This window comes from Fulmarus glacialis, unplaced genomic scaffold, assembly GCF_000690835.1.
Source record: "Fulmarus glacialis isolate BGI_N327 unplaced genomic scaffold, ASM69083v1 scaffold2889, whole genome shotgun sequence".
Taxonomy (NCBI): Eukaryota; Metazoa; Chordata; class Aves; order Procellariiformes; family Procellariidae; genus Fulmarus; species Fulmarus glacialis.
In genome coordinates this window covers 15,845-41,371 of record NW_009235053.1, presented here as the reverse complement: position 1 = coordinate 41,371, position 25,527 = coordinate 15,845, and the positions used below count along the sequence as shown (strand labels likewise).

Genomic DNA, 25,527 nt, shown 5'->3' with positions numbered 1-25,527 from the left:
CAAAGGGAAGAGTGAAGCCACAGAACGCAGACCTATTTATCATATGCTTGGTCTTGGGTTGAAATATCATTTTTTAAAAGACTTTAGCAAAGCTCTTCTATAAAATGCAGTTCTTACATATTTTCAAACATTCCTGAATGATGTCATCCAGCATCACAAAAAAATTGAGTTCATGTCTAAAGTGAAGTTACTATAAAGGTTCCATAATAACGAGACTTCATTAGTCATAGTCACTCATCAAAGAAACACGATAAACCAGCAAGTCTTATAAAAACTAATCAGTTATGAATTTCATGGTAAGGGCTTAGGAAGGACGAGAAAAAATTCTGAGAACCAACAAGGATTCCTTGATCGAAAAAGCTTAGGAACCACCTATCTAAAAAACTATATAGATTAAAAAAGTAGGACATCCATTCTTGATTTTTTAGGCATATTAAAATATTCTAAAGAAAGTATATTTTATGACATGCACTCTTAAATAATAGAGGAAGATGATCAGCTTACATTTGTTTTCAGAAAGACAAAGTATTATATATTTATGAAGTATGGATTACTCTCTTACACCTTCTGCATAGGCACAATCACACTGGGAGAGACCAAAAAGGAGGGTGGGGACATAACAGTGGAGGAACAAAGAAGTTCAAGTAAGTGCTGAAAATTGGGCATGGACTGAGAGATGTGGAGAGATGGGAGCCGTGGTCCTCCTCCCTTCCACTCCCATCCATCAGACGAAATGATACATAAGGTCATTCACACAACTCAGAGAAGAGAGCATTTGAGGCTTAGCGGGGTTTAGGGCCCTAGAGACAGAATTTCTGGGAAATGGTAAAATACCTGTTGTAGAGAATACTGTTGCAGAGAGCTCAACAGAAGACCCTGAGGCAGGTTTGGGTATGACAGGAATGGGATGACTTAAGAGGATCTTAAGTTTTAACATTTAGAGAACTCTATTTATAGGTCTCTGCAAACTGTAACTCATTTACTCAAAAAATCCTTAGAAATTCAAGTCTAGAAGTATCGCTATTCTTATTTTATAGAGAGGAAGCCAGCAGAGGCAAGCTGAGCAATCTTCTCAAAGCCAGTGAGCTACTGTCAGAAAGAGGGTTCTTAATCAGTAACAACAAAAATGTGAGCTCAAGGGCTTCTTCACAAGAAATTTCTTAGAGAATTGAGGCCAAAAAAGAACTTGACATAAGCAGTTACAAAACGGGAAGTATAGATATACTCCGAGGGAAAAGAAAAGCAACACACACAAATTGAAGAGCAAATAACTGCCCAGCAAGGTGCTTAAAAAACATACTTGTTGCAAGATTCATTCAACTATTTTATCTGAGAGACTGGTAGTTTTAACCTACATGAAGTGTTGTTTGAAATAATTATTCTGATTTCACAGTGACAACGTAGAAGAGGAAAGAAAAAAGCGGTGGGGTGGGGAGGGGAGGAACTGAAAAGAGGACTAACTGAGCAGCAAAGAGAAAAGAGAAACAGTATTGCCTGGCTCTTGGTTCCGAGTTCATCCTCATGGCCATGCTATGGTCTGGAAAAATTCCAAGCCCTGAGAAGCAGAAACAGAACAGGTAGGTTGAAACATTAGGAATGCTTAGCAACTCCTTCATATTTTAACCTCATCCTTACAATCCGAAAGAGAAAAATATCACAGAGAAAAAGGAACTGAATTACGATTTGATTAAATAGAATGTAAACAGTAATTTGAAAACAAAGGGCGGTGCAATTTGTTGCGTAGTCACGCAACATTCCTCTTGGATTTGAAATTCACCGGCAGCAGTTCCGCCCCTTTTGAAAGTACAGCCTGATGTCTGGGCTGTTCAGCCTGAGCAGCCGCTGGAGCTACGAAGCCTTTTTTCATCCTCTGCCAGGATGGGAGTGATACAGCTTCCCAACCTGTCTAGGATCCTGTGTTTTTTGTTTCATATTATCCTCATTCTGCTTCAACAGACTACTGCAGAAAGAGAACTGAAGTTTGTGGTTGTAGTAAGTAGATTTGTCTTCTATTTTGTTGCAGGGAATACAGGGAATTTTATATGGCTGTTGAATCAAACAAGGTGTGCAGTTGCTTTGCCTCTTTTTAGACTTAGAAATAACTACGGCTGCCTTTTGCTTACTGAGTTTAAAGACTTTACTTAAAGAAGATAAAAATGCCTCTAGTTATAAGAATTTTAATCTCCTAACCCCTAGTTATTATTTCAAGATAACTGAACAACTTAGCTTTGTGGTAGATGCAGAGCGCACAGGAGTTAATAGATCTGAGGTCTAAGTTTACCTGTTCTTGATTAATTTAGCTGACACTTGGATGCATGCTGTGAGAGCTGGTGATTATGGCCTACCTCCTCTGTGCTTGGAAGCTGAAGTTTATGATGTTACAGAAGTTACCACAAAAACAAAAGTATTTTCCATTTCAGAATAACTGAATTGGCACAGCAGTATACTGAGCAACAGAAAAGGGCATTTTTATGTAGATATTTGAGATACATGTTGCATTAACTGCAGTTACAGGACTAAAATAATTTTTCTGCTGCACTGTTTCTTATTTTAAAGTAACTAGACACTACTTCAATGTCACTTTCCCCAATACCTAAGGTAAAAGAGAGATTAATTCAATGAAATAGTTTGGATAGTGAAGGTTGCATCATAGTCCTCTTCATTCTAATTTATTTTTAATAAGAGGTATACTGATAAAGAATAGTTAGTCTAAAGGGATATTTTCAATACAAAGTTTTGAGGATTGGAATTCACATTTATAAATAGGAATTTTAAGATCTTCCTCTTCCACCTTTCTCTATTTGAGACATTATGTACACATACATATAACAGACAGGAGTACTGTGTCCAAAACATATAATCTAGTTCTAGATAAAGTATTTCATATCTAGTTGTCTATTGGCTGCATTGTAGATGTGCCACTTGGAGAGAGGCCAGAGTGCACAGGAAAAACCAGTTCCTACTCCTGCTGAGGCTTATTGCTCTACCAGACACTACCCACGGCAGGGATTCAATGCTAATTCCAGTAACGTTTTGTGTATGGCAATATGCTTAAATGTTGTTTCAACGATAAGAGGGAGAACTGGACACATGGATGAAATCAGGCAGTCAGCAAGCCTTGGAGAATTAACTCTTGGAAGGGAAGGAGACTTTATGTGATCCGAGACAGCCAGCATGGCTTCACCAATGGCAAGTCCTGCCTGACCAACCTAGTGGCCTTCTATGATGGAGTGACTACATCAGTGGACATGGCAAGAGCTACAGATGTCGTCTATATGGACTTCTGTAAGGCCTTGGACATGGTACCCCACAACGCCCTTCTTTCTAAACTGGAGAGGTATGGATTTGATGGGTGGACTGTCCGGTGGGTGAGTAATTGGTTGGATGGTCGCATCCAGAGGGTAGTAGTCAACGGTTCAATGGCCAGATGGAGATCGGTGACAAGTGGTGTCCCACAGGGGTCCATATTGGGACCAGTACTGTTTAATATCTTCATCAATGACATAGTGGGATCGAGTGCACCCTCAGCAAGTTTGCAGATGACACCAAGATGAGTGGTGTGGTTGACACACCTGAGGGATGGGATGCCACCCAGAGGGACTTGGACAAGCTCGAGAAGTGGGCCCATGTGAACCTCATGAGGTTGAACAAGGCCAAGTGCAGGGTCCTGCACTTGGGTCAGGGCTACCCCCAGTATCAATAGAGGCTGGGGGATGAAGGGATTGACAGCAGCCCTGAGGAGAAGGACTTGGGGGTACTGGTGAAAAGCTGGACATGAGTCGAAAATGTGTGCTCGCAGCCCAGAAGACCAATCGTATCGTGGGCTGCATCAAAAGAAGCATGGCCAGCAGGTCCAGGGAAGTGATTCTGCCCCTCTACTCTGCTCTGCTGAGACCCCACCAGGAGTACTGCGTCCAGCTCTGGAGTTCTCAGCACAGCAAAGACATGGACCTGTTGGACCGGGTCCAGAGGAGGGCCACGAAAATGATCAGAGGGATGGAACACCTCTCCTATGAAGAAAGGCTGAGAGAATTGGGGTTATTCAGCCTGGAGAAGAGAGGGCTTTGGGGAGACCTTATTGCAGCCTATCAGTACTTAAAGGGGGCTTATAAGAAAGACGGGGACAAACTTTTTAGCAGGGCCTGTTGTGACAGGACAAGGGGTAATGTTTTTAAACTAGGAGAGGGTAGATTTAGACTAGATATAAGGAAGAAATTTTTTACAACGAGGGTGGTAAAACACTGGAACAGGTTGCCCAGAGAGGTGGTAGATGCCCCATTCAAGGGAACATTCAAGGTCAGGTTGGACGGGGCTCTGAGCAACCTGATCTAGTTGAAGATGTCCCTGCTCCTTGCAGGGGGATTGGACTAGATGACCTTTAAAGGTCCCTTCCAATCCAAACTACTGTATGATTCTATGATTCTATGAAAATAGGAAATACATAGGACCACCAGGTACCCAAGTAGAAATGAAATACTGATTTATTGCCTCTGTGTAAATAAGTTCTGACCTGTAACTTCTGCCTCCACACAGCTACTCATTTCACCTGTCATATATACAAAGAGGTGTGGTTTCTGGGGTACTGTGATTTCATCATGTCTTTCTTCTTGTAACTCAGGATAGGAAGTGTTGACTGAGCATGTTATCTATTTGTCTAATCAAGCCAAGCCATTTGAAACCTTGCTCAGTATTTCTGCATCTACGGTTTCCCTGAAATGGCAGCATGACTAGTTCCATTTCCCTCTTGTTTCTTCCTTCCTACTGCTGGCTTCAAAATAAGAAATCTTTTTGTTTTAATTTGTGTCTGTCAGTGAAAATGTCTGTAAGAGGCTCACTATTACTCAGAGACAGGTAATTCACTGTAATTCACAGCATTTCTGAATGAAGATGTTATATATACTACACATGCCATATTCTCAGTTCACCCTCTCCTCCACACCAGTTTTTCTCCAATATGATTTTTCACCTGGCAACAATGGAAGCGAATGCTGGCCAAAGTCTGAGTCATGTGGCCATTTTGATCTGAAGTGATCACCCTCACAAAGTTACAAAGAGCGAATGGGAGAACCCAGACACCAAATCAGGTTCCAGCTGTATTAGAGTTGAAGGAGAGGGTATTTGATAACTATCCATCTATTGCTTTTGAGAACTGACTGAGGTGAAGCACTTCAGATAGAAGTGCTGAAATGAATATACCAAACAGGTGTGCATTGCTCTTTTTGTGTACATCCTCCTTGCCCTCTCTTCCTTCTTGATTTCTAGTGTCTTTTCACCTTTTATGATGCCTCCGTGTTCCTTTTCCCTCATCCTGCCATGTTCTATGTCTTCTGAAGGGTCAGGAAGGCAATTTGTAGGTCAGGAGTAATAAAGCTGCAGCACACATATTTTTAAATTAATTTGAAGGATCAACTCCTTTTTAACAAAATCCAAATTATGAATGTTGAGAAAGATATATTGATGAACAAGGCAAGTTTGTAGGGATACTTTTTTTTTATCAGGTGTTCTAATAAAAAAGACAAACTTTCAAATACACAAGCTCCTCTTAAAGTTTTAAATGAAAAAAAAAGTCTCCTAAAATGTAGCTATGACTGAACAAGTTAGCCTTTTAGGTTAAGTGGTTGTTCATAAGATCATTGTTTCATTTCCAACTGCAACTGAAGCAAGGTCATTTTCAGAAGTAGCAAGCAAGAAGGAGGTTTGAGCACCAACAAAAATCAGTTGGCTGAGAAGCTTAGTGCTATTTAGGCAATTCCTAAAAACAAGATTCTGCTCTCAGAAGTATTTGTTTCTTTCTTGCTACTTCCAACTTAGTGTTAATATCATATTTATATGTGACTGTGCAATGAAGATGCAGAAATACAAACAAGAAACTAAACTTTTTTCTGTTCTGTGTGGACTTAAAGAAGCTGTGCTGCTTTTTAGAAGAGAACACTCTCCACTGCTTCCATTTCTTAAGGTTTCAAAGAGAGAAAATATTTTTCTTTACATCTCCTGCTCCCACATATATTTGAACATCTTTTGATCTTGATCTCTTTGCCCTCTCACCTCTGTTCAGGTAAAATGCTACTCTGTTCTGGCTTATTGAAAGTTTTTAGGGGTTGACTGTTGTGACAGTGAAATACACACTGAGGGTTATGTTGCACATTAAGTGTAAAGCATCATAAACCAGTATTTAAAATCTAACACATTTTCAGTAATTTTTCACTGATAAAAAGGGCATATTTATTGGCCAAGTGTTGATCCATTGCTACATATTGCCTAAAAATATAATCGTTTAATCATGTCAATCAGTTTGATCAACTGTAAGTTACTCAGAAAAATGCTTTTCTGTGAAGCTGGATAATTTAACAAGAAAGTATGCAGCTACATTGTAATCAGGAATTTAACCTTTATTTTTTACAGAGGCATCAGCTTGTCCAGAAAAGCTAATGAATCCTACCTGACACCTATGTATGTCAGCATGTCAAAACACCAAGGAAATAAGTAGTGACACAAAAGTCCTCCTCCCTTGTTTTTGTTACATGCAACTGAATCAATCACCAGACAATGTAGCTCTTTACCTATTCTCCTGTTCAGCAGAGGTGCACTGAGAAATTACTATAAAGAACCAAATGAGATTCCAGATTATTAAGAAAAGACATGTACAGGATTAAAAACTGCGTAGAGAAGCAAAAATAAAACATTTAAGAAAAATATTATGGACTATTTTGCTGTACTTGAACTCAGAAAAAAAAGGTGTTCTTTTTCTTGAAACTGTGCAATTTCATGTTGATCAACATGATGTTGATGATGGTGAAAACACCTCCCTGATTTGCTGAAAAATACTTATTTGCTGAAAAATACTTATTTCAGGTTGGCCACATCTTCAGTGAAATTCAACTAGCAAAGCAAAAAAAAATAATAAGCAGTTTTCTATATGGTTCTAATGGTAACACCTACTCTAGCAAACCTTACTGTCTATTGTAGAAAACAAACAGAGGGAGAAATCCAATTATATTTGCCTTTGAAGGATAGTCTTTTCCATCTCTGAAGTACCTGCTCTAGCACTGGTTTGTGCACATTAGTACAGAAGGCTGATGAAAAGGGTGCGTGTTGTAATTAAAACATTAAGCTGCACTGCTTGTGTTTACTTTGAAAAATATAAACATAAAACACCTCCCAGTGGGAGTGGCAAACTAACTAGCATGTACAAACCTCTCTGATGTTTGGGCAAGAATGATGTGGCTTAATGAGGCAATGGAGAGTATTAATTATAATCGAGCTATATACCAGTGAGGTATTATGGAATAAATGTCATTTTATGAACAAATACACCATGCTTCCACATTGTGATTTTATTCTGCAAAGTCAGGAATGAGGTTGGTTAAGTGAACATTGATACAATTAAAGGTAACTTTTGCAACAGTTTGGATCAGCATCCTGGAAGATTGTCTGGAGCCCTGTGAATTTGTATCCCAGCATTTCCTTTCACGTGAAACTTTTGTGAGCTTCATTTTTCTAAGCCCACACATGATATACTTAGGGAGGGTAATTCAGAGTTTTTCAGAACTATTTAATCTATGATTGGCACTTTCTTTGTATGCTGGAATAAAAATACAAAAAGGCTCATTTAAGGTTTCTGATGTAAAAATCATATGATTGAACATGTCACACTAATATTCACCACACTGGAGTGTCCAGGATAGGAAAACAACCAAACTCTTTGCTCTCACTGAATTTAAAAGAAAAAAAATCCTACAGACTTTCAAAAAATATTTTCATACATGTATGTAAAAGTATTAATAAATATTAAGTAAGCTAACAGTGTAAATTTTATACATTTTCATCTTTATATTTTAGGATGATTGAGAAATCAAACAAAAGATCCATGTGTACATGGAATTACTTTTAAAGATACTGCTATGAAAAAAGCAGTCACCAAAAGTTTCAAGTGTCTATGCCAAAGTAATTAAATATTCATATAAGCACAGCAGTAACTGGTTTAATATTCAGAGGTGCTGAGTGTCCAAAATTCAGTCAGATTTCTTGTCTAGGTGCCTAGCTATGGATGTAATCTCAGCATTAACATCTTGGCTGATTAATTTTATGTTCTGGGAGGAAGAATCATCAGGCTTATGCCCACTAAATTCCTATATAATTATACCTATTCTTGTGTGTAAAGAATGTACTCCAATCCTACTTGACTAGGTTTCTGCAGACTCTCTGATATTTTCATTTGAAAAATGGCACTGGAAGTATAATGTATGCTTGACTTCTAGCTAGGTAAGAAAGGAATGTTAACAGTAATTAACTCAATTTTTTTATTGGTAATATTGTTAGGTTTTCCGACATGGTGACCGAACGCCAATTGTAAACTTTCCAACTGATCTACACAAAGAAAGTGAATGGCCCCAGGGATTTGGACAACTTACCAAGGTATGTTGACTTTCTTAGAAGAAATTGTGTATGCTACCAAAATAGGAAGTGGGCAGATTTTTTTATGTGTGTCTCAGAAACATTAGCAAATCCCAAGTACTGATAGCTGGCATTAGAATACCCCATAATTCATAAACATTTTTGCAACATTATTCATCCAACTACTGTTAAATTGAAATCTTGTTCATCATAGCTTTATAACTACCTTCCTAAAAGCAACAACTTCCTGATAGTGTGTCTGCATTCAAACAAATAGCAAGTTTAAACATTGTCTATACTCTTAACATAGAAGTTCTAATGACCATTAAGCACTGGGCCCTGTGACAGGGTAAAGGAATGACACCTGCCCACCAGGTCAAGTGATGAGTCCACATCTCATTATTTGACTGGCAACCGCCTACTCACAAAACAAGGGGAGTCTTGCAGGAGAAGGCTGCTTCTGGAGACAATATGTCTTCTAATAAGGCAGCTTTCAGCCCAGAGTTTCACTAGGATGCACTGAACCTACTTCTTGCTCTGGCATTTCAACATCAAGCCTTAGCTTTTTAACTGTATTTGACATAGGAAATTCTGGAGCAAAGAGAGGCCAATGCATTTCCTAATAATACTTCATCATGATGCAGAAGCATGAATCAGAGACAGTTCAGCATTCAGTGTTTGAAGTGAGGCTTGAAAGATCTGTAAAATTCAGACACTCAGACAACACATTACTATCCCCAGGTACATAGCTTACGTTGTAAGAAGAAAAAAGTTTCTGCTTTCGCACAGATTTTTTGAGAACTTTTTGCTATTTTATTATCTTTTTAGCAACAGTAGTAAGAATGTACTTCTCTGACAGTTAAAAGTTAAAAAGTTCAGCTCACAGCTTTGCAAATGAGTAACAGAAAAGACAGTGTGCAATCTAAGACAACTGCAGGTGCACCAAAGCAAAGATGGAAGAACATTACTTAAATGAAATTCAAGCCACAAATGTATCAGGTTGATCAAATAGCAGAGCAATGACAATAATAAATACTGGTTTTCAAACACCCTTTCTCAGCTGTCACTAACTGACATACATTGTAAAGAACAATGATGTTGATCATGAGTAACTCCAGGACCATCTACAGAGCTACAGCACTGTGGAAACAGTATTTGTATAGAATCAGGCGCATTGCCTTTCCTGTAGCAGATGTTAGAGTCTTAGCATTTCAGAACGTATCATTTTTTCATAGATATAAATGAGTATTTCTGTTAAAAGTTCTAGAACATCTACATATACAGTACATTATACAAATGATTAACGATCACTTAAAAACTGATTGCTGAAGACAAAAAAGAAAATAGAAAAGAAACTTCTACATTAAGATTCTCCAGTCACCTTAATCTAATAGTCTTCTGTATGCTTGCCTCGCAGACTGGAATGCAGCAGCTATTTGAACTTGGACAGTACATGAGGGAAAGATATTCCAACTTTTTGAACAGCACATACAACCGGAAAGAGGTATATAGCAGAACTGTCTGGAGGATGTTTCTCTGGCATAGCGGAACTATGGACTTGTGCTAGATAAAAGCACATCATCATATTCATTTCATTCATGGAAAAATTAAGGTAATAGAAGAACATTTTGGAAAGTCAGGCTTTTATGTCAAGGTAAAAACACTGACTAAAGTCTAATTTTCAGCTCCTACATTCAGTTCAGGTCTTCCACTGCCCAGTTTTCTGGGACTGAACAGCTCCACACCACCGAATGAATTGGGAATTTATACATAGTGACCCAATATTGTTCTACCCTGTTGAAAGGTGAATGCATATCCATCTGTGTGATGGGCCATGCTCACATACTTCATCCTGTAAAAGAGAGGTCTAACAGTTGTTTGGATGTGCTTGTCACATGGTACAGATCCATTATGGGGAAGATACCACTACCATTTTGGGATGAGGGATGCATTGATGGGAAGGCATAAAAGACTATAGCTTTGCCATGCCTCCAAGAGAGGTTTATGGTTTTAAGTGCCTTCATTCCTGAGGTATAGCAGATGGATCATAGAATCATAGAATCATAGAATCATTTAGGTGGGAAAAGAGTCACCGAGTCCAACCATAAACCTAATACTGCCAAGTCCACCACTAAAGCATGTCCCTAAGCACCACATCTACATATATCAATGTTCTTCCAAATCTCAGAAGACGGAGAGCTTCCTTCTTTTAAATCATGTTTTCTTATTCTTTTTAGTTCAGTCTGAGGGTTACATTCCAAATTGAAAGATGTTTTGGCAATTCCATTTATGCAGATGAAGTAGGGCCCTACAAAGCTGAGTTATGGTTTCACTGTTTTGACTTTATGCAAAAACATAAAACTGAAAATGAGAAGCCAGGATTGATGAGTTGGGTAAAATTTCCTTATTATTTTTATTGTTTCCATTTTATTTTTAACTCTTTGCCATTCTATCTTCAGTTTTACATCCAAAGTACAGATTATGATCGCACCATTATGAGTGCCCAGTCATACCTTTCTGGCCTCTTTCCACCAACTAGCAGCCAAATTTGGAACCCTGAGCTCCTCTGGCAACCCATTCCAGTTCATGTTCTGCAAAAATCAACAGACCGGGTGAGTACTGGCTGGACACTTCCTATAACACCTTAAACTTTCCCAGAAGCAAAAAAGAGAAAAAAGGGGGAAAAAAGCTAAAAAATATTTTCTATTCTTTTTGAGTTCAATCTAACAGAAAATATCAACTGCAGCTACTGGCTGACAAGCATGTCATAGGTCAACTGTAATAGCTGCATGAAAATCTTCCTTCTATAGGTGCATTGTCATCCACGCTACCATTTTCTTCAAGGCACAGCTCTAACATTTCTCCTGGCAAAGACACTTTTGGACAGTATTATAGAGAAGTTGCCCTAAACCTTCATAGAGAACAAATGCTTTTCTAAGCACCAATCAGCTAGACAGACCTCCCCTCCTTGGCAAGTTTGTTCCATAGTTTATTCAAGGAATGGAATTTTCACCAGCCACTGTAATGACCTCTCAATTATTACTTTCCTATTCTGGTAGCACATAGGCACCTTAATTACAGACAAGGGCCCTTTTACGCTCAGTGCCATACGAACATTTAATGAAACCCTACCACTTGCCTTGCGGTTCATAATAAGAGCAGACCTACCCGAATAATAGGTCTTGTGGAAGTTTTACTATATGTAGCTCTCTCTGGCTGATTCATGTCTAGATTTTAATTTCACTAGCTCCTGTGACAAGGACTGTGTAAGGAACAGTGTGTTGAACAAGGACAAAAAGTTATCGAGTGTAATGACAGAAAGGCTAATTTTCTTCTGCCTTTGAGGACAGAAGTTGACTTTAAGGAAATGTATACAAAAACCCTATTAAATAACTGCCTGTCCAGTCACCAACATCAGAGGATGGACTCTGTCATTAGGGGGTGGCTGCACCTGCCTCCCATTGGCATTCCTCCATTCTTGGAGGCATGCTTGAAAGCAGGTACAGAGAGAAAGGGTTTCCACAAACTGGATTAGGGACAATGTGATTCACCTTGAAACTTGACTCTGTCCCTCAATAGAAAAGAATGCTGTCACTGTTATTTAAATGTGGGACACTACGGGAATTTCTTTCACCAGAAGATGAAAAAAGCATCAAAGTGGTCAGAGCTTTGGCCAAATAAAACCTCAAAGCCCTTAGGGGAATCACAGTGCAGTGCAATGACCTGTTTGGAGAAGGCAAGCTCATTTGTAGGAATCTCTAGTACCTCACCACTTCTGCAACTGCTTCAAGAGTGGGTATTGATGTTTCACTGAAACACACCTCTGCGTTAACTCAAAATTCCTGTTAAATATGCAAACCACCTGGAAAAAACATTGTTCCCTTGTTAAACCAAGCAGATGTTTGAGGGTATTTTCAAGCCCTAAGCAACACAAAGTGGAAAACTGAGGCCAAGCACAGTCCTGTAAAAAAAACTAATCACAGTTTATTTTTCAGCCACTGAGATCTATCAAAACCTGACAGGCAACAGTACTGAGTACTGCTTAATAAGGCCAAAGGGAGTGGCTTAATTAATAACACCTTGAGGGGGATAATTAAGCCATACAGCAAGAGAAACATTTGTTATTGTGTAATTAAACAACATTCCCCAGTTTCATATTGCAGTTTCGAGCCTTCATCCTCCAGTGTGCTGCTGTTACAGAAAAAATGCACCCTTGGAAATCTGTCCAAGTGAAAGTGTGCTAGTGTCAGCTGGTGGCTGGTGCAAGCTTCACGTTGATAAATCGAAGAGAAAAGAGAAGCACTGGAAGTGCTGTCTGCTAATGTTCACCCCAAGACAGAGTAGACCTTCTTGCACATACATGAGCCATAGATATTGAAGTTAATTTCTCCACTGTATATTAAGTCAGTTCCTTGACATGATTTGTATGGTTATAGGATAATATTAATGCTGGGTCAAAAATGCTCTAGTGATGTGACATACAGTGCTGAACCAGCACAAGCTTATTTTGCTCATCATAACTTTTTACTGATACTTTATGCTGGATCAGGTATCATCTCTCCTTCTGCAATTGGCATAAAGCGTATTTGCCAGAGCACAGAGTTTGGTAGACGCATATGTATTTAGACATGTTTCAGATCAAATACGTACTATCAGGTGTAACGCTTACACTTGGTGTTATTAAAAGTGAACCATACCCCTAAACCAGAACAGAGCCATTAGGCTCATAGCTTTTTGATATTTCAGGAGCACAATTTATTTGTCACTCTTGTTTCGAGTTCTGTCTGTTAAATGGTACTTAAAACGCTTACCGTAATACGCTGCTTACCTCCAAAGAGATGAGAACAGGATGTGTAGATGCAGAAGCAATTCAGATTCCAGTACCAGGTGGAGTCAAGCTGCATCTGGGGGAATTCAGAAATTAAGAGGGAAATGGTAGCTTTTTAAAATCCCTGATCATGGACCCTGATCCATTTCTCAAAGCAATCCGCTGACAGACATGCATAATTGCTTTTTGTCAAAACCAGTTAAACTGAGGGAAATCAAGCTATCATAGCCACAAGTAGCCACTGAAAAGTCACGTTACCACAGTCCATTCCTTATGTTAACCGAATTAATGAACAAGGTACCCAAACAAACCATTATGGAGTAGCTGTAGCACAGCCATGAATCTAACAAATATTACATCAGCAATCTCAGCAATAGAAAAACTAGAGCTGTGTTGATTAATTCTAAAATTATTCTAAATTTTACTTCTCTTCTTTCAGAGGCTGCATTTTCCTCTGCCTGACTGTCCCCGTTTCGATGAACTTCAGAATGAAACACAAACATCTAGTGAATTTCAAAATAGAATACAACCATACATGGTAAGACAAAATAAAAAGGAAATAAAATCTAAGAAGAAGAAAAGTAACTAAGAAGTAGAAGCTATGGAATTGCATTGTTTCCTTTTGCTAAAAGGCAAAAATAAATGAATGCAAAAAAAAAAAAAAATCCTGAGGACTCTCTTAAAATCAGAAATTTAGGCCAATATGATCAAAAAGTATGTTTTATATGCTTATACATTTCTCATACTTTTCTATATCAATCTTTTAAAATGTGAATTTAACATTAATTTTCTGAGACTATTTAGAGCTGCATATGTTCCGTGATCTGCGGGGAGAAGAAATTTCTGGATGGAACAATTTCCAGTTTCAAGGGTAGTACAAAACCAATTCTAAAAAATCTGATAAATCTGAAACTTGGGAAGGATTATGCCTTCCTGCTGTGACTTTCTGAAGTTGACACTACCGACAGAGAACTAAAGCAAGCCCAACCAGGCGAACATTCTGATTTATGTAAATTTCTCTGAGATGCATTTTGGATCCACCACAAGACATGCTTCTGTTTTGGCCCTGACACAAATCTTCACAGTCAGAGATTCAAAATTTCCCATTCCAGTGCTGCAGCAAGATGTAGGTACATGGATGGTGTACCTGCCTCAAGCAACCATGTTCTTGTGGATAATAATTGCTCTAGATAGTGATTACTGCTGCTGTCTTCTTTGCCTACCATGCACTTTGTAATAGCACTGCTGCACAAATAAAGCAGAGGTCTCATGTTCCTCATACCCTGACTGCACCTGTACACATTCTCTCAAAGTCACTTCAGGCTTACTGCTTGGGTTAAATCCAACATTTTCCTGTTTTGGTTTATTTCTAACTTCCTGCTAGCTCAGCTACTCTGGTCAGCCTCACTCACCTGCAATGGGAGGTGAATTATGACTTCATAGCTATCCTCTCTCTCAGCTACTAGTATGAAACAGGTAACATGGGAATAAGGGATATTAAGGAGTCCCTTTATTCTTCTGTGGTAACACATAGCAAGAATCCCTACGGGAATTGTTGTGGAACTATTACTTGGATATTCAGGTCCCTTTCAATGGCAGAAGGAAAACCTAGTTTCCTTTTCAATTTCTTTTTTCATCCTTATTCATCCTGAATATTTGCCTCAGCTCTCTTTAATTTTCTATTTTCTCCTCATCTTTTTTCTCATGTTCCTTTTCCCTTAGTGCCTTCCTCTTCCTTATATCTAAAGGCTTGAGGTGACTGAGGTAGCCTTCTGGAGCAGTCAGCAGAGGGAGAGAACAGTGCAGCAGAGAGAGCACCAGACTTATCCATCAGCAGGGCTGAGAAAAAGCACTGTCCGATATAGAGATCAGTACCTTGAAATGGTTACAAAATTAAATCTGCAACCAAAACCTTCCGCTACAAGGGTTTCACCTGTATAAAATTAAACACTACTGCGTTGCCAGGTTGGGTGCTAATGAATCTGTATGCATATATGTTCCATATGTCTTGAGTATTTGTGGCATGCTCTTCACTTTTTTTCCCCCAGGATTTTTTACAAACAATGGCAGTTGACACAGGACTTGAACTAAACCATCTTAAAATACTGGACAATTTCCAGCTCTGGAATACATATGATACCCTATACTGTGAGGTAATAATAAGGCAATAGAGGTTGGGAAAGAATATAACACCTAAGTTGGGTTTCAATTAAACAATGGCAATGTGGTTTCATAGGAATAAGTTGCCTTCTCTCCTGGATTTGCTTTTTTTTTTTAAATTAGAATCTAAGTTCTAATTTAGTGCATTGGTAAAAGATAACCCAAAAACATGGTTTACAGCTTGGGAAACTGTTGTTTCCATTTGACGTTTTATCCTGAAGCACTGGTACCGAAATCCATTCCCTTTATTCCCTCATTTTCCTTCCCAATATCCTGCTATAGAATTATTTAAGCATGCTGCCTAGGACATATTTATGATTTTTAACAGGAAAATGAAATTATTTGCTTTAACCTATCAACAGGTAAACATCAAAATACTTAGATGTTGAAAATGAGAGGTAAGATTATGGTCCATCAGAAAATCAGGAGATGATGATTGCTACCAGTGAATAAAATTAGACTGGCTCCAAGCATGGGATGATTCCATTTGGCCTCAGTCACTATCAGCAGTACATGAAGGCTGTTGAACATATCCTCCACACACTGAGGCACTTAAACACTATACGACACTGTCACTCTCACATGACTGTAGAGTGACACTTGTCTGTAAATGGCCAGTGACGGAACTGGTATCTGGACAACTGTATGGAAAAGGCAGGAAAAGTTGGAGCTAGGTTATACCCTGAAGACCCAGAGGGAAGGAAGAGGATAAGACACGTCTGCAATATTTCACACTAGCAAAACCAAAAACATGTATCTCTGTAGCAAGAACACATTATACCTACAAGGGATCCCCTTCACACAGGTGTTTCCCCTCTTCCCATTCACCCACTTCAGGTTGATCCCCATTCCCACAAAGGGTTATTTCAGGGAATGCTGATGAGTGAAACCACACTGGGCAAAGAATTGCAGGACAGCCTCAGAGAGTCTAAATGTAGTAGTGTGAGGCTGGGCAATAGGATGATGGAAACGGGTAGAAGAAAAAAACATTATTTTGTTTTCCTTTATCACTAGGGTATTCACAATTATACTCTCCCTGTATGGGCCACCAAAGATGTAATCGAGAAGATGGAAAAACTGGCAGAATTGTCCTTACTATCGCTATTTGGGCTTTATAAAACAGAAGAGAAATCACGACTACAAGGAGGTAAATCAAAAAATGCATAGCTCTCAAAAAGGAGGAGACAATGCTTATGATAACATGCAATATCCTGTCACCTTATTCATGCAAAATTATTGATACAGAACCTTGATTTGTAACTATGGACATTGGATGCCATATTAAGCATGAAAATATGCACTGAATGCTGGCATTTCCATGGATGAGATATTGAAACAAGGTGTAAACATTAATGTCTTTAGTTATCCCATAGTTTTTAAGGGATTAGGATTTTAAGACAGATTATAGAAATCCAAGGGAAAAAATCAAGCCCTCATGGCTATGATCATTACTTGTCTGATAATAGGTTAGATTAAGTTTAAGTTCTGTTTCTCCAATGTTTATTCTAATTATTTCCTGATCTTTGTTTTTCCCTGTGATGTACTGGTTATATATTGTGCCAAAACCTTGGCAAAGCATTGGTAGCTTTCTGAGACTGATATAAAACTGCTCCAAAACAGTCTGATCAGAATGGAACATGAGAGATTCAAGTTATGTCTATACTGCAAGAACTGGGACTACTGCTTATCTCCAAAACTGGGGTGCATAGGCTATGCACGTTCTGACCCGACTTCAGGAAAAACCCCAGGCACTTATTATATGATCCCCAGGTATCCATGAGCAGGAAACCCAAACAAGTGAGCTTGAATATCTGCAGGCTGGACCGTTTAGGGCTAGACTTTGTAATGCACCTACCCTGCAGTCTAGACCTAGGTAAAGAATTATAAGCAGCCTCATTATCCAGGCATATACATTACTGCATCAAGCCATATAGTAATTACAGGCTCAGACCTGCATTAAAGCCCACTAGCTGGTAGCTGGCCGTATCACATGGTCAGGACTTTTTTCCTAGTGTTCACGGGCATACCAGTTATGCCCTATTTCCCTAGAACGGTATAAATTATGCTACAGGGAATTTCTGCTGCCCTTATCCCATTGGCTTTAGAATATCTCCGGTCTGGAGAAGGAGTACAAAAGTGCTTTGGAAGAATGAAGAATTGATACTGTGTGACTTGCTGGAAGTAAACAGTTAAAAATATTTCTTCAGCATCTAAAGAGGAAGAGGCTAGCACAGCTGTCATTGTTGCAACACTCAGACAAAAAATGATGGAGAGGAAGTCTCAGCATAACAAAACTGGAAGTGTCATTAGCCCCAGTTCTCGGGATAGTTCTAGATGATTTCCTGTAAATCTGCCTCTTCACTTGACCTGGATGATGAATGATATATTTCACCTCTGTAGTATCTTCTCTCTAGTTATGAACTTGTAGTAAACAAAAAAATGAGTATGAGGCCTGAGTAGATGTCTTCTGTTTGATGTTCAATATCTTTTGCCTTTTTCGTTTTTTTCGCAGATGTTATAGTTTTATTTTCCTCTTCCTTGTTCCCATCTTTTTAAGGTGTCCTTGTGAATATTATTTTAAATAGTATTAAACAAGCTGTCAATTCTTCAAAACCAAGAAAAATGGAGGTCTACTCTGCTGTGAGTATTTTCACCTTTTATAAATCTTGCTATGATTTTACCAGTAAAAGACCCTTAAAGACAATAATCAGAGTCTCCCTGTAAGTTAAATGAGAGAATAATATAATACAGTTCAATTCAGCTAACAAGTTGAACACCAGTCAGTACAAGAACACAGCAGGAGCATGGATCTCACCTCAGTTTCAGTCAAACTGTACTTGGTAAAGAAAACTACGTATTTTATCATCCATTTTTTCTGCAACTTAATGGTGCAGTTTTTATAAGTTGCATCTTTCCTTAAGCGCTGGCACATAGAACTTCAGCTGCGCCTCCAAGCCTTTCCTCTGCTTAGAAAGGGATGATACAGCTGTGGATTCTTTTTTTTTTTATTATTTTAGAGGATGAAGAGGGCCATTTGGGTCAGACCAAGATCCACTTAGCTCGTTCATTATCCTGTCTCTAGCAATGGCCAATGGCAGGGAAGAATGTGAGAATAATGCCAGCAGAGAGTGATGCTTCCCCTGATACAACCTTCCAGCAATCTGTGGCTTAGGGACTTCCTGAGATAGAATCTGTGTCTGTGTGTTTAATAGCTCTTGACAGACTTTCTTACATCAATTTATCTAATCACTTTTTAAATGCATTTATACTTTTGGCCTCTGCAACATCCTGTGGCAATGACTTGTGTGTTAAAAGAAAAAAAGTACTTCCTTTTTTTTTTTTTAAACTTAATACTGATTTAGCCCCTTCCTAGCATTTCTATTGTGAGAAACAGGGAATAGTCATTCTTCATTCACTTTTCCTGGGTCACTCATGAATTTATTATTTTCTGTCACACCTCTTCCATCTTTCCTTTTCCAAGACAAAATCCTACCCTATTTAATCTTTCCTCATATAGAAACTGCTCAATACCTTAAATCTTTCTTGCTCCCTTTTCTATGTATTTTCTAGCCCTTCTATATTCTCTTTGAAAAGGAAGAAGAAGAATTGCATCCAGAATTTTCACTGCTGCTTTAATGCCTTGGGGCCAAGTATACTCTTATTTTTAAAACTGATCAGTCTAAAAAGTTCCAAGTCCTGAATAATAATTAAAACACAGCTGTTAGACTATAATGTAAATAAGCCTAGCAAATATGTATATAAAGATGCTTGCAAAATTTAGGTATTAAGTTGTTTGGACTTCCTTCCTTCAGTTCCTCCTCCTGGGATACCCTGCAAGAGGAGGGATATAATGGGGAGAGGAAGAGACTGCAGGTGGGTGGGTAACTGACTCCATCAAAATGGAAGCCAAACTGAGATTTTATTGTATAAGTCCAAACAGAAGGAACAACAATTTAAAAAGTTCTGGAGCGTATGTGGAGGCGAGGAGAAGAGTCTTTGTACACAACTATTTGTCTGGTATACTGTCTAAAAAAAAGTACTTGCATCTTCACTTGAAATACCATAGGATATACTACCTTATACTGCCTTAATCTGACCTTGGAACCGAAAACTCCTGAAGGAAGGAGTAGCAAAATGCACTGAAAAACTAGATTTATTTCTCAGACCACATCTTGCTTTCCCCCAGTATCTCTTGCCTCCAAAATATTGCCAGATGATGTAAGACACATATTGCAGTAACTCTTTGGAAATGCTCCCTGCTGCCTGTAGTAATCTGTTAACAAGTTTTTCCCAATGGTGAATATACTGAATATGTTTTTATGGTCAAATTTACACAAATTTGTTTTATCTTGATTTCCACTCCCTCTCTACTTTTGTCTCATCACTCTGGAAAAATGGTAGTTGACTTAGCTGACTTTCAAGGATGGATTTTTTTTTTTCCCAATAGCATGACACCACAGTTGGGGCCCTCCAGATTGCTCTCAATATTTTCAATGGAAAACTGCCACCATACGCTGCTTGCCAGTTTTTTGAACTCTACCAAGAAAGCAGTGGGCAAGTATCTTCTTATCTATGCAAGAACAAGAAGTGTTTGGAATTTGTTTCCCCCTTCCTCAAAGTCATTTGCCTCTCAAATATTGTGAGGAGATACAAATTCGTGTTAAACTGATACTTCACTGAGCAGTCCACAGACACAAAGTTGTATTAAAGCCAGGAAAAATTACGTTTGCTGGATGTACATGTGTCTGTGTGCTTTGAAAGATAGGAAGAAGAGGAAAATAGGCCTTACCAGCTGGAAGTAAATGGTAAAATAAATTTTCCTGATTCTTCAAATGATAGCAACAACATTTCCAAGACATCTCATAAATCCCAAGGTAAACCAGTTGGCTTAGAAAAGCCTGGTGCTGCTGCCATTCAAGGAGCCTTCAGAAGGGCCTTTTGAGCTGACTGATGATCTGTGCAGCAACCAGCTTTGGCAAAGTGGGCTTTGCAGATGTCTTTCACAAAGCCTCCATTCTTGAAGAACAGGTTCTAGAGTAGGATGCTAGAGCCTATTTCCAACATTCTGTCTCTAAATAGGAAACCTTGTATTAAAGAACCTTTTTTAAAAAATCTTTTCAATGTTGTTAATCAGGCAATATAGCATTGAAATGCATTATCGGAACGACTCTTCAAAGGATCCTTACCTACTTACTCTGCCAGGATGCACCTCTTCTTGTCCACTGGAGAAGTTTGCTGAACTAGTTTCTCCTGTGATTACAGAAAATTGGTCAAAAGAATGTGGGAAGAAAGACAAAATGAAAGGTAGTGTAACAGCTCTGTATCTTCTACAAAAGACATGGAGGCAGAAATTTTATCAATGGCTCCAAACTTTGTACCTTTCACACAATAGACAGATCTCCCTTTAACAAGTGTGGACCAGCTTTACTATGAACAGGGAAAGCTGACAGAAATTACATTTCTTTGAAAATGTGAAGAGTAGACTTGCCCACCACTGTGTAGGCAGTGTCATTATTAGCATACTCGCATAAGGAGCTACCTAAAGGCCATCGCCAAAACTAGAGCTCCGCTTGTTGAAAACGTCCAACAGAAATATGGGTGTGGGTATTATGCAAGGAGTCCTGTGTATGTTGGACTCATCAGATCTTCTGCAGATGCAAAGCGAAAATGGCTTGCACGTGCACAGTAAGATTGATGCATCTGCACAGTAAGATTGATGCATCTGTATTTCTGGCATGTGTACTATGTATTAAGGATACCTTAACCTCCACTGCACACACAGAGTGCAGCTGATCCACGCATATATAGCAGCTATTTGCCTTGGGCTACCAACAGCTGACAGCTGATAACCTCTTCTTGAATATTATTTCCAGGAGGGATGTGATGGGCAAGGCAACACATGCTACTTTCCAATAGTCCTCGCATTTCCCCCTTCCTGCATATATTCAGTGTTTTGCTGATCCCTGATGAAACTCCTCGTTTGCATTAACTACACATGGTCCCTCTTGCCCTATGAAAACCTAGGAGTAAGATTTACCCATGCACAGGAAGCTATCTATGCATTTCCAGGGTTGAAGTACAGGTTTTTATACCTATGTTGCATATATCAGTAAATGCAGACCATGTGATCTTGCCAGAAATACGAACAAAATGTAACTATACTTCCATTGTACATGTTTGTATTTAGACTGTTATCTCTGTATCCAAAATGATACACATTTATGTCTTTCATTAACTCCCTTTTCCTTTATTGTTTTTCCTTCACAGATATTTTTATCGGATTTGACATTGCTGTTGGCTTGTTGTTCATTTTTGACCTTGTACTGCTTTACCTCCTTTATCATTATGGACGCTGCAGGCGTAGAAACAATTACCAAGACATTTAAAGGGGAGGTAAAGAAATGAAAGAGAGAGCCGATAGACACCAAGTAATCCTTTAAGTTGCTTATATCCATCAGTTTGCTCTGGCCAAACTAATCTCCAAAGCATGTTCAATAAACTTGAAGAGCTGAGGTATCTGCGGCCTAGCTCCTAAAAGACTAAACATCTGCAGTGAGAAATACTGTAGAAATACATTACTGTTAAGAATTTACTTTTGTAGGAAGACGGAATTACTCCAATTTCTATCTTTAGATTTTCCACTACTATTAATGACTCTTAAGTCAACCAGTGGGTGAAGGGATGCTATTGCCTATGCTTTTTTTTTATATTGCCTATTACCATTTAGCCCTCTGCTTCTCTCTTACCCTGCTCAATGAGTCTTTCTTGAAAATCACATGTTTTCCTTACTTCTTATAAATGGCTATTAGTGGATAAGCAAATACATTTAAATCTATTTTCTGTTGCTACATGCTTTCCTATTTTTCTGAGTCATGAATGGTCCTTTGCCCTGCATCTTTTCTATGTCTCTGTTCTGTGTCCTGCTTCGGTCCCTTCTACAATCTTATTTCTTTGAGCCACTCTTACAATAATTCCTCAAGCTATCACTCATTCATCACCTTTCATTTTAATTTACAATAACTCCTTTAACTCCTTGCTCTGTTAAAAATCCCTTATGTTAGCAAGACATGCACTGAAAGTAAGAAAACAATGATTCTGCTTTTTGCATGTTGATCTCTTCTGTGCAATATATTTTCTTTAGATTGTAAGCTCCTAAGGGCAGGGAATGTGCTTCCATAATTGCTCTCTAGTATCATAAACTAGTATCATAAGCACTAATATTGCTGTATAAGATACTGCTTATCGTCATATGTTTCAAGGGCTGAATCAAGATTTTTTTATCCTGTAGTCCTGCAGAAGATACTGTGAATTACATTACCATGGAGAAGCCTTTTTAAAAGTCAAGACAACTATACAGACAGCTGCCAACAGCAGGTTCAGCCCAACAGATATAATGAGCAATCATGTGCTCAAGCTAATGAGTCCTGTTGAGGTGAAGAAGTCTAGAGAAGGCTGAGAGATGGAGCCGTTTAGCTCAGGCATAGCATTGCACCAATGTGAATACACTGCTTCTGGACTGAAGTTGCTTCTGGACAGAAGTTCTGGACTTCTTTGACTCACATCTGTGGGTTGCAACTTGGAGCCCAGGAGCCTGGGTCAGCTACCACTGATCCAGAGATCAGCCCTCAGTATTACAGCTACGGACACATTTAAAATGTGATGTAGTTAGATGTATTGATATTAAATAGCATAAATCAAACAGAATAGCAAAGGCTTCTGGGAATATAGCGCTTTCCAAACATCATTGCATTTACTTGTCTTAACTCCAGCTACTGAGGTGTCCACTTTTTGAAGCAGTATTTCCCACTCAGTGAAAAGCTTTTACTAGTATCCCTGACATTTCCATTTTATCTACGTTAGGAAATATCATAATTAAGTGACGGATTTGATTCTTACATGGTAAGGATGTTTTATTGTGTAACAATTTGGGGCAAAGTTGTCAAAAAGATGAAAGGCTATCAATGTTTTGGATGTACAGGCTTCAGATTGTAACTAGTAGTTCTGATCCTTGGTGCAAAAACTTAAAGGAATGTCTATATTGTAGTTCAAAAGTATTACAGCAGCTCTAGGAAACAAGCCTGAGCTGGCTTGGTTACTATCAGCAGTGTACCGACAGTGGGGAAAAGCTCAAGATTACCTGATGCTATTACCATGGCCACAATGCTGCTGGTACTCACTCAAGGACAGATTGAGTATGTCTTTTACTAGAGGCAGTCAGATGTTTGACAAGTGAAGATGTATCGTTGACTGATAATGTGCAGTAAAAACTCTTTTTGAGATATTAGAAAGTCAGTCAGTTGCACTCCACAAGAAGTAGAATGGGGCATGTTTTTTCCAAGATTGCTTCTTACAAAAAGAAGTACATCCAGGCAGAAAGTAAAATGTGAGGTGTCTGAGACATCTTTTGTGGATTATGTTACTCAAGCCTAAGCTGTTACAGAGAATTTCAGAGGATGAGGCAATTCTAGCTGCAGCAGGAGCTGTCATGAAGTAATTTTATTGTAGGGACACCTTTTTGTTAACAGATAGCCATACTTGAAAATGTCCATGCACTTTTAGAAAGGATCCAGTGAACACAAGTTACACAGAATGTAATGGATAGGTTCAGATGATGTAACTTCAGTATTAATGAAGGTACAATAAAGATGTAATACATCAGTAATGTAGGCCCTGAATCTCACTTATAGTAAAGACACTTTGTCTTGCTGTGATTAAATCAAGTATAATTTCTCCAGTGGAGTAAAAGGTTGTCAGTGTCAGAGAAGCTTGTGGCTTTTTAAATTTTTCAGCCATATATACAATTTGCTTAGTATAATCTGCAGACTGTTTGTGATTAGAAAATATCTTGTCTCCAAGCAACTTGTAGCACTGCAATAAAGTACATTAAAGAAACAATTCAACATTTGCAATTGTATTTGAGTGAAAAATAATGGAGCTTCCAGTATGCCTAGAGATTCCAAACAAAAGTGAATGATCAGGTTTGCTCCTTCTGTAAGAATAGATTTTTAAAGCACTGATGCTTTGACATGACTAGCACTAATGTTGACGACATCAAGCTCTTCCATTTGCCCTCCAGCAGTGACATCATCTGCCTCTACGATAATTACAGTAGCAACTAGCAGCTCTGCAGCAGGGTTTTCTGGTGCATATGGTAGACAGGAGTGCATACACAGCACTTTCCGGCTTAGTGAGCAACAACCTCCTCTTACTGAATTGATTTCATTCTGGAACTTGTTTACGCACAGTCCTGAATATTGCCCACACTGGGTCAGCACAGCATAGCCATCTGACTTCAAGAGTAACACTGGCTCAGTCTGGAGCACTCATGTTCATTTGTACCTGTAATGTAGGGACATTTGGTCCAAATGATATTATTTCTTCTCACTTAAATTCATTTTCTTAGGTGTGGTAAGATACAGAGAACAGAATAACAAATACACTGTATTAAAAAAAAAATCTGTTCAGTCCAAAAAACCTTGAGTTTGGATTAAACTCCAAAAGACAAAAGTTATGTTTCTAAATTTTTATCCACAAACAAAAAATGCTAAAAATTCTATTGTAAAAAGAAGAATAAAGATTTACAGTGATGGAATTTGAGAGTGATGATGAGGATAGAGGCTGGCTTATTCTTAGGCATATAACCTTCGCCCTTACAAATCCATGTTGAGGTGATGTCAGCAATATTGCGCAGGATCGTATTCTTGGCATGAAATACCTGAAACTACTGTGCTCCTTAAAGCATTTCTTATAAAGAAAGATGGAGATGAAAGGTGGACATTCACCTATAAAGGGATAGCTTTATTGATTTAGACAATAATGCTTCTTCATCAGAAGTTGCCAAGTACTAACACTCAAATAAATAAACATGAGTTGCTACTGAAACAATAGCAAATCATTTGAACTATTACATTACATAGTCTCTTCTATGACTAGGCAACTTCACTTCCAAAGTGATTTTAGCACTAGCAAGGCCTGCAAGACCACGGCTAGGAGATCAGGTACAGTTGGAGAGACAGTTAAAAAGACATGGCCAAAGTCCAGTTGTGCTAATTCCTGTAATTTCTCTTAAAGAAGAATAATGACACTATTTCCTCTCCTGAGACTGACAGTACATTGTCAAATTCATCCATCCTGCAGACTGAGGT

At 38.6% G+C, this 25,527-nt stretch overlaps 1 protein-coding gene across 1 annotated transcript; it reads left to right on the top strand.

Moving 5' to 3' along the window:
• Positions 1–1,878: 1,878 nt before the first annotated feature.
• Positions 1,879–21,768, top strand: LOC104082646 (prostatic acid phosphatase-like). The gene is made up of 11 exons (XM_009585848.1): positions 1,879–1,992; positions 8,320–8,415; positions 9,812–9,898; positions 10,854–11,006; positions 13,662–13,760; positions 15,271–15,375; positions 16,397–16,529; positions 17,940–18,022; positions 19,830–19,936; positions 20,517–20,686; positions 21,650–21,768. Exons 1-11 carry the CDS (start codon positions 1,879–1,881, stop codon positions 21,766–21,768), a joined length of 1,266 nt encoding a protein of 421 aa, XP_009584143.1.
• Positions 21,769–25,527: the final 3,759 nt, after the last annotated feature.

Bases quoted from the DNA above. Each gene is read 5' to 3' on its own strand.
- LOC104082646 (XM_009585848.1), top strand. From the start codon at position 1,879: ATGGGAGTGATACAGCTTCCCAACCTGTCTAGGATCCTGTGTTTTTTG. The intron at 8,416-9,811 runs GTATGTTGACTT...CTTGCCTCGCAG, and splicing joins GATTTGGACAACTTACCAAG to ACTGGAATGCAGCAGCTATT. The intron at 20,687-21,649 runs GTAGTGTAACAG...TTTCCTTCACAG, and splicing joins GAAGAAAGACAAAATGAAAG to ATATTTTTATCGGATTTGAC.